Source organism: Cyprinus carpio, chromosome B17 (assembly GCF_018340385.1).
Source record: "Cyprinus carpio isolate SPL01 chromosome B17, ASM1834038v1, whole genome shotgun sequence".
NCBI classification, from domain to species: domain Eukaryota; kingdom Metazoa; phylum Chordata; class Actinopteri; order Cypriniformes; family Cyprinidae; genus Cyprinus; species Cyprinus carpio.
In genome coordinates this window covers 21605419-21627196 of record NC_056613.1, presented here as the reverse complement: position 1 = coordinate 21627196, position 21778 = coordinate 21605419, and the positions used below count along the sequence as shown (strand labels likewise).

Genomic DNA, 21778 nt, shown 5'->3' with positions numbered 1-21778 from the left:
AGGGGGGATTACAGTGAGCTAAATCTCTGGCATGCACTGAGTGCATAATCGCTGAGTGAGCACGGGCCCAGGGAGCAGATGTCACATGGTGGGGGTGTAAAGACTCAGGAATTATGTGAGACAACTGCTTCACCCTCCTTACTACATGGAGAGATGGCTTATATGAGAGAATGAGAGAAAAATACTGATACAGCAAGAGATATAGGGGATGCACAGAGATCTGCTGAGTGATCTGAGGAAAGAGTTGTGAGAGGGAAATAAAGAGAAAGAGAGACAACGAAATAAAGATTAAAAGGTAGCCCATTAGGATGGTAGATTACTTCATGACAGAAACCTAAAGCCAAAGCTTAATGGTAACTGATGAGAGAGAAAGAGACTCTAATTATAGAGATGCCATTGGGTTATAATAGGTATGTGTAGTATGCAATATTTTACTTTAAAAAATTAAGATATTTTTGTATAGTCAAATTCTTGTAGATGGCAATTACAGAATGCACCGCATCAAAAAGTTCATGACAACATCATAAAAGTAATCCATATGAATCAACACACAAACATAAAGCACACAGAATATGGTAACCATGCTCATCCACGCTTGCTTGAAGTGCAAAAAAACATTATTTGAAGTGTTGTATGTGTTTTGACCAGTGTTATATGTGAATAAAAGCTAAAATTAAATCTGCTCTTCGTATAAATCAATCGTGTCTCTTCAGATGACTTAAATGATTAGTTCACTTGCAGAAAGTATTTTTCCTGACAATTTACTCAACCCCATGTAATCCTAGATGTTTATGTCTTTCTTTCTTCAGTTGAAAAAAATTAAGGTTTTTGAGGAAAACATTCTAGGATTGTTCTCCTTATAGTGGACTTCAGTGGGATTCACCAGGTAGAAGGTCCAAACTGCAGTTTCAATGCAACTTCAAAGGGCTCTACACGATCCCAGCTGAGGAATAATAAATAAATTTCAGCCTCTTTGTTGCTGTAAATTGCTTTACGTGTGAACGTCTTCTTACGAGGCATGTATGTACTGTAGGTGGCAGACAATCAAACACTCTCTGAACCCATTTGAACCATCTCACAGTAAAGATAGAGGGAGACCAGCCCTGTACGTGATGAGTGAATACTGAATAGCTTCTGAGAAATTGAAGATAACATGAAATCAAAATGGACTATTTAGACTCCTAATACTTGCTCATGTATTATATTGATGTATTATAAATAACTAACTGGAGCAAATCAATCCAAAGAATAATGTTTTATCTTTAATAAAAATGTTACAACCCGCTCTTCCTCTAAAATGAAGGCTATTTCTTAATGCTAACTGATATCCATTCCAAATCCATTCCTTGCAAATGTTTTAGGGGACTCTGGTATGCATATCTGATTTAATTCAATCCAAAATAAATAATGAAACTACAATGGACTACAAATAGCAATTTACATTGACTTTCACAAGTACAATATTTTAAGTATGTCTTTCAATACAGACCCATCTGAAGCCAAAAAGAAAATAGGAACAGGAAAAATGAATATAAAGAGAGAAAAGGCAGTACCTTGATATGTTTGACTCCACAGCTCACTAGCTTACTTTGCTGATACAGGTCCCATGATATGTCGAATATCTTTATGAAACAAAGAAAGAAAAGTACAGTATAATGTATTATGTATATAGGTATTTCAGAACTCTGCCTTCAAGCCTGTTTAAATATTGTAATTTCAATATCATGGTTGAATTAAAAGGACATTTTGGACAGTTTTTCTCTTTTTCATTTCCCGAGGACAGGAAGCTTGTGTAGCACTAGTGCACTAAAATGCAGTGCAAATGAGGTATAACAGATTCTAAACACACTACTGTTAAAAACTCTGAAGTTTGAAGTCAGTGCATTTTTTTTAAAGAAATTAATATTTTTATTCAGAAAGGACGCATTCAATTTATTAACATGACAGCAAAACATTTTTAATGTTACAAAAGGTTTATATTTCAAATAAATGCTATAAGATATACAGTTTTTACAAAAACATTTTTAAAAAAAACTTACCAACCCCAACGTTTTAAACTGTAGTGTGTACAGTATGTAATTTATCATTTCCATTCTCAATTTTCTGCCCTGATTTTGTAATTACACGCCCTCAACTCAGAATATTGGAGATCAAAGAAAACCTAGTTTCTTTTTGGTACTTGTGGTTACAACACACATGCAAGACAAGTAGTCAGAGATAACGATTCCTCAGGAGATTATGCAGAAATGACTTCTGTAATTGTAACATTAAATGCTATTTAATATGTTTGAACTATTTATGTCTGATTGTTACAGAGCCAGAAAAATCAGGAAAGAAAATGAAGACAAAGTCAGGGAAAGTGTGTGCTAATATGTGTTTTGGCCCCAAGGATGAACCATCATTAGTTCCAGTGTTAATTTATGTAAAACGAAATTAATTTCAGTGCATTATTCCCAGACTCCCTAAATCCAAACACTTCCTTGCTAACATGTTTATGGCTGTCTGTTCTGTATTCGTAACGTGATTGTAACATATGAGTTACAAAAGTACTGTATAGTCTAAAGGACTAAAGGACTGTATAGTCCACTAGATAATGAGAGGACAAAAGAAACATTACACTGCCTGTCTACCATTTCTAATGATGTATATGTGTGTGTGTGTGTGTGTGTGTGTGTGTGTGTGTGTGTGTGTGTGTGTGTGTGTGTGTGTGTGTGTGTGTGTGTGTGTGTGTGTGTTGTGTGTGTGTGTGTGTGTGTGTGTGTGTGTGTGTGTGTTTGAGTTCTTACCCGGTCTGTATGACCAGGAGCAGCTGCCAGAACTTTCCCCTGTCTCCAGTCCCACACACAAATTGTGTTTTTAGAGTCCAAGCCCACAGACACCAAACACTGCAAACACAAGAAACAAAACAAATTATACCTCCTGCTCATAGAGAGCTAAAAAAAAGCTTCTTGTAGAGTTTAGCTTTAACCATAATCAGACACTATTAAACCAGCTAACCTAAGTGTTCAAGATTGCTTAACCAACAATTATTTCTCAAAAGCTTAGGAGGATGAAACACTGCAGACAGGTGTTTTGGAGCAGGACTGGAAGTAAACTCTACAAAAAAGGAAGCACTCCAGAAGCAGGGGTGGCTAGACTCTAAGCTGATATTTCATAACTGTAGGCTGTTTATAGTTGCTTAGCAACACAACATACTGTAGTTCATGATATTGAATTCAACTGAAGTGCACTCACAGGAAACCAATTCTGTGAATAATCATTAAGGAGTTAAAATGTAAAAAAAAAAAAAAAAAAAAAAAAAAAGAGCTGTGTGTCAAGTCAAGCAATGTGATAAAATAAAATATTTTATATTGTATATTATATGTTGTGTAAAAATGGATGTAAAAATCCAGCACCAGACTGGCACCAGACCAACAGGCAGACCAGTGCTCCAGTACAAAGATGTCTGCAAGCATGACCTGAAAGCCAGAAGCCTGAATCCTGCAGAATTGGAAGCTGCTACCGCAGACCATGTCAGCTAGCAGCTCGACGTAACGACTAGCACAAAGCTGAGCGAAGGAAAGGGAGAGGACCAGTAGGAGAAAAAGCAGCACAGACGGCAGAGAGCAGAGTCAGTGCCCACAGAAGCAGTCTTAGGCACTGCAATTCCACAACAGACTGACCCGGACTCCATTGTCTCTCGAGACAGAAGGATGCAGATGAATGTATATATATATATATATATATATATATATATATGAATGTATATATGTATGTATATATATATATATATATGCTCTAAAATGCAGCTCCGCACCGCCACACCTCATCCTCGCTCCGAGTGGGCCTCAAACTCGGGTCTCCAGTATGGGAGGCTGATGCACTAACAAGGAGGCTAAATGACTGCAGCCACTAGCGTGTCTCTTGAGATCAGGAGAGTGAGGTTTACCTGCACAGCACCTACTCGCTAGCCTCCGTTACACTCACCCCCCTAAACCTCACTCCCATCTGGGTCACGGCACCAATGTAACCCCTCTCTCCCGGGTCCTCACCACCACACCTCGTCCTCGCTCCGAGTGGGCCTCAAACCCAGGTCTCCAGCATGGGAGGCGGACGCACTAACAAGGAGTCTAAATGACTGCAGCCACTAGCATCAGTCGCTAGTGCGTCTCTTGAGATCAGGGGAGTGAGGTTTACCTGCACAGCACCTACTCGCTGGCCTCCGTTACATATATAAAAATAAAGAAGTTGGATACATCATTGTTTAGTTGATCAATAAAACACTGCGGCAGCCAATCAGAATCCATCCTGAGATTAAGCATTTAAAGCTATTATTTCATTATTGTTCATATGTGTGGCCGTTAATATAGTTATTGTTATAGTTATCACTCTTGAATGGCCCTCAACATTGTAAAACATGAATCTGATACCATCTATATATTTCCAACCACCAGAACTAAAATGCCAAAAGCTTCTCAAAACTTCATTTTTCTCTCAAACTGTGCACAAATCAAATGTTTGCTGAGGGGACCTCATCAGTTCAGCATCCCTTTGATGGGAGTTTGCTGTTTTCCAACCTCCGTCCCATCAATCCTGATCACCAGTTTTCTTCTGAGGTTGGACCACGCTGGCTGAGGCTAAAACAAACTGCCTTCGCTCAATTATGGGATGCTAAACCTTTGATGAATTTGAGAAGAAAAGTGTTGCTTTAGACACCCCGGGTCTTTGAGGCAGTGTCTCGCCGTTCCTCTCTTTGCCGTTTCATCCATCGGTGTGAAATAAATGGTGAGGCCAATTTCCTGCTGAAACTCTGCAAATCACTTTCTCCGCTGGGGGAGGTGAGGGGTGAATTCTCTCAGATAAAGTGGGAGCGAACAAAGAAATGTGAAATGTCGATCTCAGAGGTACAATTTTTCATTCCATACCTCTATCATCTCCTCCAGTGAGTTGGATTGCTTTTAATAAATTGACACTGTAACCCAACTCTCATCCACTTTAGCCTTTTATTGTGCAATGTTACGAATTCAATATCACATTTACACTGAATGCATTATACACTAACACCTGTCTACACAGTATGATGTTCGTGTTTTTGATCAAATAAAGCTGGTTGAGGTTCCCTGCGCTCCCTGCTGCTAATATCACACTTACTACTTGCCAGAAAATAATTTTAATAATAACATTACTACTGTGAATAAGTGTAATTACTGATAATATTACTCATGAAAATGCGCATTTTAGTGGTACAATAACATTAAAAATTAATATACCACATTTCTGACTAAATCTGAGTGGTTACAGTTAGGGATAATACAGCAAATTTGCTATTTTAAAATGACTGAAATTATTTGAAATGATTCCAATACTTATTTTCTGATAGTATACTAGTAACAGATGTGCTTTCATACTTTCTTCTCTAATGCCGTGTGTGTGTTTTTTTTTTTTGTTTTTTTTTGTTTTTTGTAGTTTGTTTTTGTATACTTTTTAAGGAAAAAGTGTGGGTGTGATTCAGTAGGGACACAGAAAAAAGCCCACTTGAGTTCAAATGAATAATGCTGCTTCATTCTGTTTTTGTTTGCCATTTGATTTTTTTTCATTCGCAAAAATAATAGCAGTGTATAATCATAGAAAGTAGAGAAACTTAGCACTAGTGTGACCTTTAACAAAATTCAGTCCCACCGGCAGAAAATGGTCAACCAACCATTCAGTCATAGTCTGGAGCCCTAAAAAGCAGGCAGCATGATTGTGTGTTCAGTCAAAACAAATAGAACCAAAGAAAGACAGCAGAACCATTTCAACACACAGTAGTGATGTTTCATTCCTGAATGTTTCAGTGTTTTTGAACAAATCAGATCAGTAAATGATTCAAAGACTAAATGATTCAAAGAACCAGCATTTTTGAACAAATTGAGAGAATAATTCAATAATTCATCTATAAAGACAGACACTTAATTTGTTTCTGAATCAGCATTTTTGTGCTAACAGACTAAGTGAATAATTAAATGACTCGCTCACAAAGACAGTTACTTGCATTTTTAAACTAACTGAATGAAAGATTCGATTCCTATAATGTGCAAATACACATACAGCAGGGAAAGTCTCAGTGCTGTGGGACTGATGTATCAGCACTCTTGGAATGCTGTTTGACCAATCAGATTCAAGGACTGCAACTAACTGTAGTATCATGAGCTATAAAACACTGTTCTTACTAAGTGCGGCATCAAATGTTTTTTTTTTTTCAAAAAATTAAAGTTCCACAGTTTTGCTGAACAGTGTTTAAGTTTAGTCATCCAGAAAGTGCACCAAGAACATATCAGTATATGATGTAAGTTTCTAAAGCCATTATCTTCTAGCCATTGTCAAACCCTTAATGCTGCTTTATGTTCTTGAGTTCATCAGCTGATGTTATCACTGAGGATTGTGTGTGTTGTTTCTGTCTAGGTGACAACCAGCAGCTCTGGCAGACATGTACTGTCACACTGTGGGAGTCACACTGTTGGTGTGTTCGCAGATGTGGCTTCAACAACTAATAATAAACTTCACAGCACCTTACAGCACCTCATACTGAGAGATGAAACACAATGCCAGCTCCTTGGCATAAAGAGAAATCTTTCTTATTGCAGTATGTTATTACTGAACATTTACCTGTCCATCAAGGTCAAAGGCGAGACAGGCGATACCATGTGTGTGCATGTCCTTCAATATGGACACTGTCTGCACAGTATATGAGTCCCAAACACAGATATACGGCTCCTTTCCAACCTGTCCTGTGGCCACCAGCACTCGCTCTGGATGCAGGGCTAAACTGTGGAAAGAGAATTACAGTGAAGTTAAAATCTTAGGAAGCAAATGAATCATCAAAATATGTGGCCACCTTGTGCAGTGGTTTGTGTCATTTGATTGCAATCAATTTCGGATAGCATTTATGCCTGTTCATTTCAAGATAGGATAGCTATCCGATCAAAGAAAATGCATGAAGTGGCCAAGTGTTGATCATTTAAAGTGATTTAATGTCATATAAAATGATTAAGCTCAATTCATATGAATCAGTTTTATGATTAGTTTATAAATGTTTTGAAGCGTCAAAGAGGTAGTTGTGTAGACTGTCAATGGAGGGACAGAAATATTTACGTTTAAAAAATATTGTCATTTGTGTTCTGAAGATGAAATCTTATGGGTTTGGAATGACATGAGGGTTAATATTAATTTCTGGGTGAACTATCCCTTCTAAATATATATATATATATTTTTTTCACAATAATGAAATTGGTAAAAACATTAATAAAAAATAAAATAAGCACCATATGTGTACTCACATGTCATTCCGAAGTACACAGTGCATTCTCACAATTTGCCACAAGGGGCGCTATAGCACACACTAGCATAAACGGTCTTTTTTTTTGTATGGCTTTTTTTTGTTTTTTATTTAGTTTGCTTAGAAGGGAGAGAAGAAATTGTTGAATAAAGTCATTATTTTTGTTTACTTTGCACACAAAAAATATTCTGGTAGCTTCATAAAATTAACAATTATTTATTGTTATATAGCAATATATATTGCGATAATTGAGACAGTATAAGACAGGATATAACTGTCAAAAGGTACACTATTTTAACAATGTCCTTACTATCGTGTCAGTTGCGTTGCTGTCTACTCAGGGTCAGAAAGCTCTTGTATTTTACCAAAAATATCTTAATTTGTGTTCTGAAGATGAACGAAGGTCTTACAGGTTTGGAATGACATGAGAGTGAGTAATTAATGACGGAATTTTCATTTTTGGATGAACTATCCCTTTATTAATAACACATCTGGTATTATGGCATAGGCATTTGTAGGTTATGCTGTTACTCCATAAGTATTGTGGTTTGTTACTCTAGAGAAACACAAGAACACATTAAGTATTTACAATGTGAAAGCACACTTGCAATGCACTGGCCAAAATTTGGCCATTCTGCCATTACACTTTCCAGAAATACATTATTAAATATTTGATGATTGTCCTGTTCCAAATCCAGCCTTGATTTATACAGATAACTGATAAAAAAGCTTTTAAGAGAGGGTGAACGATTGTGGACACCTATAGTAAGACGAGCTATCACTGATTATCATTTCCCACAGCCAGCAGTGAAAATGAGAGAAGGGCTTTTAGTTATCAGAGACCTGTGAAGAGATAATCTGGAGAACACGCTATCTTCTGCAACCTAAGACTCTTGAAAGTGTTTATTATATTGTGATTTGAGTTGATGTTTTTTTGTGGTTTTTGATGTATATATGAATTCATTCCATCCCTTCTATATTTTGTAATAAGCTTATATTTTTATCCCACAGCATGTAGAATTATCCATAATGCCCCGGTGCAGAAATGGCACAGACATGAGGTGGAAAAATCAGGTCATCGCGGTTCATGGAGCAGTTTTCTCTCTCACCATCACACTAGTCCACCAAATTCATTCAGGCTTGCCTTCACATGCCCTAGGAAATCCCAGAGGCGTCCAAATGTTGCGTAACATCTGTCCAGCGTTACTACACTTTCTCCTTCATGCACAAATACACTATTTTCCATATTTATCATCAGCGTAAAAGCCGTCGCACACTGGATAAGAAGCATAGTGGCGAAGCGCGGAGTTCAAGAAAACACAAATGACACAGCATTCTAAAACATAGCGTTTTTAAAAAAATGCATAACTAGACCACTACCCTGCGTCACCTTTTTTTGTGTGTGTGTGTGTGTTAATGGCCTGTAACTGAAAGAACCAGATTTTTCAAAATTAGAGAGGATGTTGGAATGTGAGTTTTAAAAATTAAATTAAAAATTAATGTAGAGTTCATCCCATCACTTCTATTTTATTTATTTTTCCTACTTTTTCTACACATATATTGTAGACTCTTAAATGCTAATTATAGGAAATTAATTGGAAAGGCAGCAGCCTTTTTTGAATCAAGTGGTCAGAATACAGTACTAATTTCCATTATTTAGCTAGAGATGGCCGAGTGCTGTTTATTAGCACATTTTTTTTGTCTTATAGGCTAATCAGCTTACTTGGCTGCATGTGCAATACAATATGTCATAAATGTAGCAACATAGTATTTTGTCATGCTACACTACTCCTTGGTGGAAACCATAGCTCATTACTGGAAAAGCTACACCATTATAAAAACATCATGAGTTACTGTCACACTACTATTGTTACTTTCAGCTTCTCTGCAACACGGTTTCAAACATTGAAGAGCAGAGGGTGAGTTGAGGTAGATGAAATGTTGAAATAAAGCTGTTTTTTTATAAACTTTGTAAGGAACTTCTGTTTGGAGTTTGAAGCCTCGCTCATCTAGGCATTTGAACAGTCCAAGAGACACAATTTCACCAACAATTTAACATTGACTATCTGTCAAAATGTCTCCCTGTTCTTGAGGGAGTTCTGGTGCCTGTCTCTCCTGCTCTTGATGCTGTGTGTGTGTTTATATTCAGCAAGAGTTTCCAGCTCCCACAGTCTGAGCCTTCAGATGAAGCTTTTAAAGCCTGCCAGGGTGATTCTGCTTGGCAGTGAGGAGGAGTGACTACATTAAAGCCCTGAGGGAGCTGTACCGCTCATGAACATCGCTGTGTGTCTGCCTTGTCTGTCTTTCTTAATCTGCCTCTCTTGCTCCCAGATTCTCTTTTCTCTTATACCTCATATACACCAGCAATTCTCAACCACAGGTACAAGTGCTTGAGCAGGTTTGAGGGCAAACTTTCAAAAGACAAATAAAAATATTACCGCTGTCATATGATTAATATAAAAACCTATTCTCATTTTGTAGTCGTTTTTACATTTTATATAATATTTATATTGTTTCATTACTTATTTAAATGCTAACTTCATTTTAATTAATTTAAATAAATTACTGTAACATTCGCTTTCTTAAAAAAAGAAAACAAAATTATTAAAAGTATTTGATATGCATATTGAGACCCATTTTATTTCAGTATTATTTATATAATATTACATAATTTATTTGTATCTTGAATATTAATAAACAGTTTTTATTTTTATGTTTTTATTTTTAATTAATTTTATTTTATTTGTTTCTCATATAATTTTATTAAGTTTTATTGTTTTGTCATTGTAATTATTTTTTTTTATATTTTTTTAATTATGTTTATTATTTTTTTATTTATTAGCTTGAACATATTTTATTTCGGTTAATTGCCAAGACAAACTATTATTACATTTATTAAGTTTTAATTTTAAGTTTACAGACCCCCACACATGACATGCAGGAAAAAAATAGTAAAGCGTGAGCACAACATCATAATTCGTTCCCTCATTTTACTTGATTTAACTAAAACGTGGCCATGATTTAGTATTGTCTTGTGCCAGTTTAGTAAAATGAGGGAATGAATTATTAAATAGTGCGTACAATTTAAATGTTTGTACTGCATGTCATGTGTGGGGCTCTGTGTAAGTTTCCTAAGTTTTTCTTCTAATAATTATATTTTATTTCAGTTTTATTTCCATTAACAAAATATTTAGTTTTAGTTCAACTGACAAAGACTGCAATTTCTCTTTACCTAATATAGCACACTTTCCTATTTACAGACCATCAATGTCTCAGCCAATCAAACCAATATCAAATTAACAAAATGCAGTTATAAAATGACAGATTAAACAATTCTAAATGAAAGCAACTTCATTCGAAATTAAATCATTCTAATAATATTACTGATAATGTTATCAGATAAATCAATATCAAAACACATTTTTGCACTACATAATTTTATGTTAATACAAATCAGTGGTGCTGTGTAGCTTCCTGCACATCCCTGCAGTGAACGAACCCTCGCCTTGAGTCAGTCGCCTCTCTCTGTGGATTACATAATCTCACATAACTGAAAATAGAGCAAAGGCTCTAAAGCTCCAGCACAAGCTTTCTCTCAATATGACAGAAAAATTATTTAATACATCAAAGATATAAATAATTCATGCAGTTTGTATTCATAATTGACCAGAAGAAAGCCACACATCCAGAGGGGCTTAAAAATCCTTCAGATTTCTTACAGTGAGATGAATACTTTAGACTCTCTGCCTCACTCTGGAAGAGAAATTCACTAAAATTGTGTCTGCTAACAGGGTCATGTATTTCCATTCATTTTCTGCACTCTAATTCATGGAAGGAATTATGCAAATTTGGTAACGGTGCAAACTTGGCACATCTCTGGGCGCTGCAAAGTGGTGCTAAGGGGTCCAGAAAGATTTGAGAAAAATTGGGGGATTTTAATGTAAAGTTCATATGTGTACACAATATAGGCTATTAGAAAAAATATTAGAAATATATAATGAAATATAAAGAGGTGATGTGTTCTGATTAATCTCAGTCCATCAATCACAAGAGCAATACTGCTGCTGGATAAAGATGTTGAGTAACACCGTCAAACTCGGACGTCGTTCTGTCAGTGGATGTAAATAAACTGCACCTCCAAATACTCCTTCCTAAAGACCCCAGCATTACAAATTAATTAAATAAATTAATTAAATTGAATTAATTAAGGGGTTTAATAAAGGCCATTCCATATTTACAACTTTATAAACCGTAATCTCTAGCTTCCGAAATGCTCATGCGCACATTCCAGCATACAAACATACACAGATTCATACTCATTCTTTTCTTTTCAGTCCAGTTGGTGTCGTCAGTCTTGAATCTGTTTCTAAACATACAGACAGGGTCAGCTCAAGCCCGTGGATTACAGCGAGGGTCTGTTAAGCTTTTATGACTGCTTAGTAAGTATTTGTTTGCCCCAGCCTGTCTCATTAGCAGGAAGATGGAGGGATTAACTCCAAATTTCTCATTCAGTCCTGCCCAGGAGACAGATGGGTCAAATCTCAGTGTTGTCCTCAAAACACACACTTCCAAAAACACAGTTTGACACTCGCTCAAAGTGTCAGTCAGTGACTAAGGTTGAGCTGCCAGGGAACAGATTAAAACATGAATTAGATTTTTACATAGTCTGATGGAAATGCGAGTGTTGCTTCTCTGCGTGAGAGTGGTTGTGCAAATACTACAGTGAATTTGTGCATCACAACATTATAATTAAATTAATGAAATGGAATCATTTTGGAAATCTACTAATGATTCCATTTAACAGTGTTAATAAATTATTGATTGTTAATGTACTGTAAAAAGTGGTAACTTGAAATTGTTAAAAGCTTGGTACCACAAATATTGTTTAATATGTAGACTTGGGGGTGGGGGGAGGGTAGTAGTAATAATGTGTTAAACTTGAATATAGTGCTTCAAATGGTATCAGTAAAGTCATACATCAAAGTCATGTGAATTTAATCATTACTTAGCAAGAAGTACTGTACTTGCTCTCTAGATACTTTCCAGATACAAATTGCACTAATATAAGCGTGTTCCTCAGTGACTAGATATAGCTAGTTACAGCTCTCTCCGCATATAAATGCTGTGATTTTCTGCTTTGATTTGATATGATCAGATGCCACAAACCCACACACTACCTGGGCTCAGAGGAACTTACACGCTGTTGTATTTCATCAGATGGTGGCCTGCCAATTTGTGCTCAAACATTCAGCTTCGGCTTTTTGTAAATGTAAAAATAACAAGCTGTCAATTTGCTTAAAAGTCGCCTTTTAGTTTATTATGTGACATTTGAGTAAAACATGATATTAAACAAGGGAAAAATTCCTGCCCACATGATTAAAAGTCATTTAAGTGTTAGTGAGATATTATGATTTTTAAAATATTTCGAATTTTTATATAGTTTTTTTTTTGTTTTATTTTCAGTTAAAGTTGTGTCATTTTTATTAGTTGCCTTTTCAGATTAATTTTATTTCAGTTTATTGTATTTCAGTTTTAGTTTTAGTTTTTTTTAATACATCAAGCTAAACTAAATGAAAATGAAATAGGTTGCTTTGCAAATATAATTTTTTTATATATTTTTATTTTATTTTACAAAAGGGTAAAACTTTATTTTACAGTGTCCTTGTTGCACATGTACTTACCATAATAATTCTTAGTAAGAGTAAATTATGCATAATTAACCTAACCAAAACCAAACAAATACTTTGCAAAAAAAAAGATACATTTTCTCTTGGGAATGTTTTTTTTCCCTCCTCACATGAAATACCTCATCATGCAGATCACTATTGAAATAACTCAGCTTTGCTCATGATATTTCATCAAACAATGGTTGATTTGATCACACATTTAGTTCAAGAAGTTGATATGATATGACATGTAAATCGTTCTTAATGAGACTGAATATTAAACCTGTCTCTCAGTGATCAAGATATAAGTCGCAGATATAAAAATGCCCTAAGATAACCTCTTCAATTTATTAGCTACATCCAACAAACCATCAAAATCTCTTTTCTTGTGTCTCTCTAAAGATCTAGCTCTCCCTCTTTCTCCAGCATTACCTTTCAATTAGCTAATGAGCTCGTTTAGTAAGTGGAATGCTGTCACTGTGCTGTTTCTGTGATGTACAGCCCGCCTTTACCCCAGCCTATTAGCTAATGGGTCCTTAGTGGGTGGACAGGCCAACAGTGCAGGACTGCAGCGCTGCTGGACAGAGTCTCTCGCTAAAGGAAGACTGCTTGGATGACTGCTCGAGTGGGCAGGTGGGTGGAAGCGTTTAGCTGCAGTAGAGACACGCTAACTAACAGCAGAAAGCTTCAGGGTGAGAAACAGAAGCTTGTCATGGTAACAAGAGGAGGAGTTGGAAGTGAAATGTAAAGTTGGACAGCTGGGGTCTGCAGTGCCACCTGACAGAGATCAGTTCACGTACAAGGTCTGTTTAATAAACCGGAGCTGTTAATGAAGCAGCAGATGTAACAAACCAGCGTTTTCTGCACTGCTATTCAGCCACGAATGCCTTTACAGTGCCACGGATAAAGAATCAATAGATTAGGGTTAGTCATAACCTAATTGTCACCAAAATAATCGCAAATAACTATAGAATCTTGTATCTTAATTGTTAGATATAAACTCACATTTGCGGAAAAAGTCAGAATTGCAAGACTGCGAGGAAAAAAGTCAGAATTGCAAGATATAAACTTTTATACTTGCGAGTTCAAAAGTCACAACTGTGAGATATAAACTCGCAATTCTGGCCTTTCACCTTCACGCAATTGCGAGTTCATATCTAGCACTTATGACATTATAACTTGCACGTATAAAATCTTAATTGCAAGCTATAAAGTCCAATTCTGACAGGATTAAATGTCAGCGCAAAATTTTCGATTTAATATAAAATGAATAACTTCATATTACATTTCACATTTAACAAGATATTTGACTGTTAACTGTCAAATAATACACAAACACAGTTTTACAAATGAATAACTCAGAAGAGCAGATTCTTTAAAATAATATGTCATCAAGAAGTCACAGCTTATGCGCCAGCCAAGAAACTGCCATTGAGATGATTTGGAATGAATAGCTTTCTCCAGGTATTACAGACGTCTGCAGTGACTAGCTATAGCAAGCAGTGAATCATGGTTTCAGTAGTGTGTCTAACTTTATTATTTCCCCAATCAGTCTGCTGCAAAGCTGAAATTTATTCATGACATTTATTATCAAGTGTCTTCACTGCTTTAATTCATGGTACAAGCTATCAAATGTGGTTTTGCCACATAAACATAATGGCTACTGGCTGTTCAAAAAATGTTCTGTCCAAACTCCCTGCTTCAATATGAAATACATCAACATAGGAAGAAACTGCACTCATTAAATCAATTCATAAAGTCTGTGAAAAGACAAAACCTCTCAGTTCAGCTCAGAGTCAATCAACCAAACAGAAAAGGTCAACAGTCATTAAAGAGGAAACCTAAGATAATTTTATTAAGCCAAATACTCGAATAAAAGACATTTTATTGACTTCAGTCAAAGTAGAAGCAGTGTTTAATTTGACACGAATGAAAACAAGACAGTGAGCTACAAAAATGGAGTCCATCCACTGTTGTGGATGTCGATTTTTCAGTTGGCAAAACATTGACAAAACAGACATACTGAACTTCCATCCCTCAGAGTCATTATTGTTTGTGTCTAATGACTTGACCCTGTTGAAATGCTGTGTGGATTTTCCATCAGTTGTGCTTTTTGTATTTTCTGTTTTTGTCTTCAAATCAGCTAAATTTTTATTTGATCTTGACTGCAGGTCTGAGACAGAAAGCTGATTTATTATTGTTGACTAAAACTAAAGCTACTAAAAACTTTTTGTTTATTAAAGGGAGCATGAAATTCCTTTGTTAGGAAGAAAGAAAGAAAGAAAGAAAGAAAGAAAGAAAGAAAGAACAATGACAAAAGCACATAAAAACAATAAACGACTAAAATTACAATAAAATTCAAATCATCACTGAAAATATAAAATTAAATGTTGTTTTCAAAATATTAATGAGAAATTAGTAGTATATAGAGTAAAATAAGACTGGGTAGCAGAATGGCACGTCACATGTGGATTCATTGTGTCATATCCGTGCCGCCTGCACACACACATTCTGGATGGTGTCCAAATCAGGTCAGAGCAGCTACTGCAGCAGTCACATTGCTTGCCCTTGTTGTGGATTACCAGGAAGGAAAGGATTAGCACATTTCCAAAAGTCAGTATTTATCTTGCTTGCCTTGGCTTCTATAGAGCAAGATAAATCCTGACAACCAATAACACCTCATGCTCAGCACCTGTCTGCAAAAACTCCCAAATGTCCAGGTGTGCCAGATACAGTGCAGGTGTCACAAATGCAAATGCTGTTGGATGAAGCCAAATAACTGTTAGCTACTATGCAATATGTTTTAAATATGAAAAATGTTAAATCACCTTGGTTTACCTTTGTTGTGTCATATGACTGGACTGATTGAGTCTGTCATTTAATCTCTCAGTGTTTCCTAATGCAAAAGAATTTTGCCCTGCTATAAAAAATAAGAGATAAAAATGGGCTACAATAGGATCAGACATTAGAAATGTAATGCAATGAAGACAGACCACGTGTATACGGACCGATCCACCTGTGAAGGTCTGTATTTGTTGAATTTATGGGGCATGTTTCCCAGCGTTTTCCTGCTGTTTATACCCCCCCCCCCCCCCCCCTCGGCTTTTTCAAATGCTCAGTTCCGCTTGACGTAATCTGAAGATGGCAGAGGAAGTGTTTGCAGTCACGCTCTGTGATTTCAAAAGAGCCTCTTATGAATTGGACTCATTTTTCATGTAAAGCAGGCTTTAAAAATAGCATGATGCTTCTATAAATATTCATGTCAATGAGACAATTATTGATCATACAAATTCCGGAGATTTTCTTTAAAATGAACAGCAAAAATACATTTGCAGAAAAATCTTTCCATAGTATTTGTTTTGAACATGGTTAGTAACTGCATGTCTAATAACTAATATCTTTGACGTTACATGTTGCTTCAAATTATGTTTATTCATTTAGAAGCAGTGGCGGATTCAAAGGGGTGTCCAGGTTGGCTGAATATCTGATCGGCCACCCCAATTATTAATATTCTACTATTTCATTTTCTTTGTTTAGTCATACTGAAAGGAGCATTTATTTTAGCCTCGATTCCACCCTCTCACGTGACACACATTCTTTTTCTTACGGAGTGAAAAACATCGCAGGGCAGAGAAGACACAGACACAGACAACGAACAGGTCACTTCTGATAAAAGGAAACAAAGAATTATTAAGAATTTCAAAGGATAAATTCCGTTTTGGAGCTCTTTAGTGGCGTGACGGTTCATGTGCGCTCCCGCTTTGCCTCAAGTTCAAGCGAAGCAGGAGTGCATTCTAATTAGTATGAAATAAACATTAAATTAACATTGAATCAATGTCCGATCCATGCTGAACTTGACACAACACAACTTACTAAATGTATGTCTCTCATGTAATCACTCTATGAGTGTTTCAACCAGGGAAAGACAGAAGCTTGAAAACATTGTCACATATGCAGAAAATCCATTACATATGCAGAAAAATTTACAATAGAAAGGAGAATTTTGCAAAAAAAAAAAAAAATTAATAATAATAATTTTATTATATTTTTACTCATAATTGCTCTTTTTATTATAATTAATAAATATGTATACAGTGGTGGCCAAAACTATTAGAACACTATTCATTTCACCAGCTAAAAATGGTTTTAAAGGGTCACTCCATCCCAAAATGAAAATTTTGTCATTATTCACTTACCCCCATGTCGTTCCAAACCTGTAAAAGCTTTGTTAGTCTTCGGAACACAATTTAAGATATTTTGGATGAAAACAGGGAGGCTTGAGACTGTCCCATAGACTGCCAAGTTAAAAACAGTGTCAAGGTCCAGGAAAGTATGAAAAGCATCGTCAGAATAATCCATCTGCTATCAGTGATTCAACCGTACATTTTTAGACATTTTTATATTATTACACAACATTTCTATTTTAAATAAATGCTGTTCTTTTAAACTTTCTATTTATGAGAATACTGAAAAATAGGTATCACGGTATATTAAGTATATTAAGCAGCATGTTGATAATAAGAAACGCTAATATGCTGATCTTGAGCAGCTAATCAGCATATTAGAATGATTTCTGAAGGATCATGTGACACTGAAGAAGACTGGAGTAATGATGCTGAAAATTCTGCTTTGCATCACTGAAATAAATTACATTTTTAAATAGATAGAAAAATAGAATACAGCCATTTGAAATTGAAATAATATTTTTTTTTTTCAGCCTTGGTGAGTATAAGAGACTTCTGAGGCTCTGACTTCTCTCCCTAAGAGATTTTTCATAAAATGAAAATGAATGTTCAATATTATTTATTAATGAAGCTTTACTTCAGGCTTTTGTAACAAGTACTGTGTGTCAGGGCCAGTTAATCTTTGCTTCTTAAAGCTCCACTAAGCAATTTTTCCTCATTAATAAACCGTAAAAAAAAGACTAATTTGAAATGATTTACACTCACATGAGATAAAGACAACAGGCATATCAGTAGCCTATAAAAGCTGTTTTATTTTACATGGAGTGAGGTGCTTAAAAGGAGCGATCCTGTTGAGATCACATGATCAGATGGATACTATCCGCTTTATTTTTGTAAACCCTGTTATACGACATTTACACTCATGTTATTAATTAATCATATCTCACTGCGAAAAAGATTAGCAGAAGTTAGCAGAAGCTAGATTACGGTTTATAAAATATGCTTTAGAAAGCTTTTATTAACCCCTTGGAACCGTGTGGAGCACTTTTTATGATGGATGGATGCACTTTTATGGGCTTCAAAATCCCAACCACTGCCATTATAAAGCTTGAAAGAGCCAGGATGTTATCTATATAACTCTTAATTGTATTCATCTGAAAGAATGAAGTCATATACACCTAGGATGGCTTGAGGGTAAGTAAATCATGGGGTAATTTTAATTTTTTTGGTGAACTATCCCTTTAACCAAAAATGACAGTGCACTCCTTTAATAAACAGCAAATATATTGCACCTTTAAAGAACTTCTCTAGAATACAATCTAGATTATATATCAATACACAGAAGGGCACAGGCAGCTGGTAAGGATACTGAAATGGTATGGTTAGATCATAGAAAACCTCCTACAATGGATCATGGGCCAACAGGCACAGGAAGAGACACCTCTCCCGGTCTTATATACACTTATATCCACCCTGACAGACCTCTCACAGTCCAACAGCACTCTGCCAAAGAGGACATTTACACTACCATGTGCTGGTGTGTGTTTGTATGTCAGGCTGTTTGATGTGTGTAGATGTGTCAGATAAGCCGCTTTGGGATAATGAATGAGAGGGTGATAGTGTTAACTGGAACTGCTATAGACAGGGTGGGGATTCCCTGGCAGAGGGGCGGTCCATTGCTGGGAAGAGGGAAGCCTCGCTGATCAAACCAGTAGGAACAGGAAGCCCGTCTCCCAGCATTAGCATCACTGCAATGGGCTCCAACACACATGAATGCATCTTGTCAACATATATGCAGCATGCTTATTAAGCCCAAGCATAATGTAGGCGTGGGCTCATCCTGACACATACAAAAACCACATGAATTTGTATTTTACATAAAAAACATAATCTGGCTATATAACAAGCATTTGTTTTAGGCTTTGTTTGATATATGTCAATATATATACATACACACTATTATCCAAAAGTTTGGGGTCGTAAGACCTATTAATGTTTTTGAAAGAAAACTCTTCTGCCCACCAAGGCTGCATTTATTTGATAAACATACAGTAAAAAGAGGAATATTGTGAAATATTATTACAATTTAAAATGAGAGTTTTTTATTTTATATATAAAATGTAATTTATTCTTGTGAAAGCTGAATTTCAAAGCTGAATTTTCAGCCGCCATTACTCCAGTCTTCTGTGTCAAATTATTCTTTAGAATTCATTCTATTATGCTGATTTGTGATTTAACAAAGGGAATATTGAAGAAACATATCTTATTATCATTGTTAAAAACAGTTGTGCTTCTTAATATCTTTTGTTTTTAATATTTTTTGTAATATTTAAAAATGTCTTTGCCATCACTTTTGATCAATTTAATGCATCCTTGCTGAAATCTTAAAGATCAAATTAAAAAATTATTTTACAATGCCTGTCTCAATAATACACTTTCATCACACGTTTATTGTAAGGGCCAATTCTCACTATTAACTACTTTTATGATGTTTGCTTCAATAAACTCCTAATTTGCTACTTAATAATAGTTAGTAGGGTTGTGCGATACGGACAAAAAAAAACTATTGCGATTTCTTTGATCAATTTTGCGATTTCGATTTTAATCACGATTTTGACACACAGACATGCTTTACAGTCATAAATGCATTCAGTATGAATTTGAAACGTATTTCCAAAAGAAAACCAATTAGAGCTTTATCAAAAAGTTGTAACATGTCTCTATAACAGACATAAGTCAAAATAATAAAAGCAAAGGTGTTACAAAATGTCTAGACATATGGCAAAAAATAAATAAATAAATAAATAAATAAATAAATAAATAAATCCTGTGTCCAGGGACTTATTTTATTTTTTATTTTTGCCATGCATTGGTCATAGAGCTCCGTTTGCAGTGCGTATACAGTATGTGTATGCGGTTCAGAAGCAGCAGCGAGAATGCATTATTGTAACGCGAAAACACATTAAAATAATGCACGAGCGCGAATCTCTCTGCTCGCAGCAGATTTCTTTTGCTCTGTCACAAAACCAGACGCGCATGCTCAGATACATGCTGCTCTCGCCCGGAGAGAGTGCGCGCACCTAAAACGTGTCTCCTCTGCTCAAACTGTGTACTGTGCACTCACAACTCTCTCTATGCTCATGTGCTAGATATTAATTATTTTCGCACCTTTCTATTTCTAGCCTTTTCTGTTCACATCTTTCGCACCTTTTTCCACTCTGATCCGTTAACATGGGCTCGGAAAAAATAGGCTACGCATGTGAACCTGGAGTTACGTAGGCATATGCCCAGTCTGTTCTGTTCTCGCGCCCCATTTAGGCGCGCTGCATTCTGATTGGATTGGATAGCATCGGGCCAGCGGAAAATCATGCTATAAAGCGATTTAGAAATCGTGCACACTCAAATCGTGATTTTATGATGATTTCGATTAATCGCACAGCCCTAATAGTTAGTAGGGTAGTTGTTAAGTTTAGGTATAGGGGAAGGATTAAGAGATCTGAAATATGATCATGCAGAATAAGGCATGTAAGTACTAATAAACAGCCAATATGATAGTAATATGCGTGTAATAGTAAGAATTGGTCCTTAAAATAAAGTGTTAGCTTTAAACTTTAAATAAAATTTTAATAAAAAAACAAATAATCAAATATTAGTTTTTATGAGCTCTGATTTTGTCCATTAGGAATTGAATGAATCAAGAAATGCAGGCATTACCTGCTAGAAAGGACCATATCTGCATTCATTTTCATGCTAAATAAACAATAAAATCTCTAGCTCAAAAACCCGTAGTATTAATTTTACTAAACAAGGATTCATCCTGGTGTTAAAACGTGCTAAAACAAGTGGCAGAAGAACGAATATTTCACTGCTTCTATCCCTACTATATGAGACTCACAACTGTCTAACATTATTTCAGTGGCCAGTGATTTCTGTCTTTAGAGGAGGTTTTACTCTCTAAGCCCACAAAGCAATAGTTGAATCACGTTAGGTGGAGAGCTACCAAGGCCTTTGACAAAGAGCTAACAAGCTGAGTGTGCCCAGAGGGGCTTATAGAGAAGATATAAAACCCCTGCATTTAATCTCGGTGGCAACTGAAGCTTCAGTTTTTGCAAACACACACACATCACAATCAAACCCAAACTCTTGCCTGAGATTCGTGCAATGTGCGCACATGATCTGTGCTAAAACTGACAACCCAGACCACAAACACACAGAGCTGCACACCAATACACACATTCAAACAGTCAGACTCATTGATACTATTAGAGTAAGAGCATCAGGAGACAGCGCAGATTAAGGATTACATTAGAAATGAGTGCATGTGAGTGCACATGGCTTACAGATGGACTGGAGCATAAGAGAGAGAGAGAAAGAGAGAGAGAGCTTCAATCTGATTAGATCACGTGGTTTAAACGAGACACAATGTCCGCCCCCCCAACCCCCACCCCCCATGAGCAATCATGTCAGTCAGTCACACACGCTCATACGTGAACGCTGGCATCGCACCAAACATCACGCAAATGTTGCTAAAGTCACCTAATCCTCGTCTTAATAAAGAAAGAACCTCTTTCACGGTATTCAGCCTCCTAAATATCTTACCAGAAACACAGTATTCCTGTTAAACCTTTTAACCT

General features: G+C 36.0%; 1 protein-coding gene across 3 annotated transcripts in view; it reads right to left on the bottom strand.

The window, feature by feature from the left end:
- Positions 1 to 21778, bottom strand: part of LOC109083672 (echinoderm microtubule-associated protein-like 5) — an 83269-nt gene that overhangs the window by 55107 nt on the left and 6384 nt on the right. For all 3 annotated transcript variants that reach the window (XR_006156878.1, XM_042742805.1, XM_042742806.1), the window contains exons 2-4: positions 6625 to 6784; positions 2787 to 2885; positions 1554 to 1622 (exon numbers count right to left, since the gene is read on the bottom strand). Coding sequence is in view for 2 of the 3 variants with exons in the window: in XM_042742805.1 (XP_042598739.1) it covers positions 1554 to 1622; positions 2787 to 2885; positions 6625 to 6784 (328 nt within the window). In the remaining variant the exon portion in view is untranslated. The remainder of the gene's footprint in view (positions 1 to 1553; positions 1623 to 2786; positions 2886 to 6624; positions 6785 to 21778) is intronic.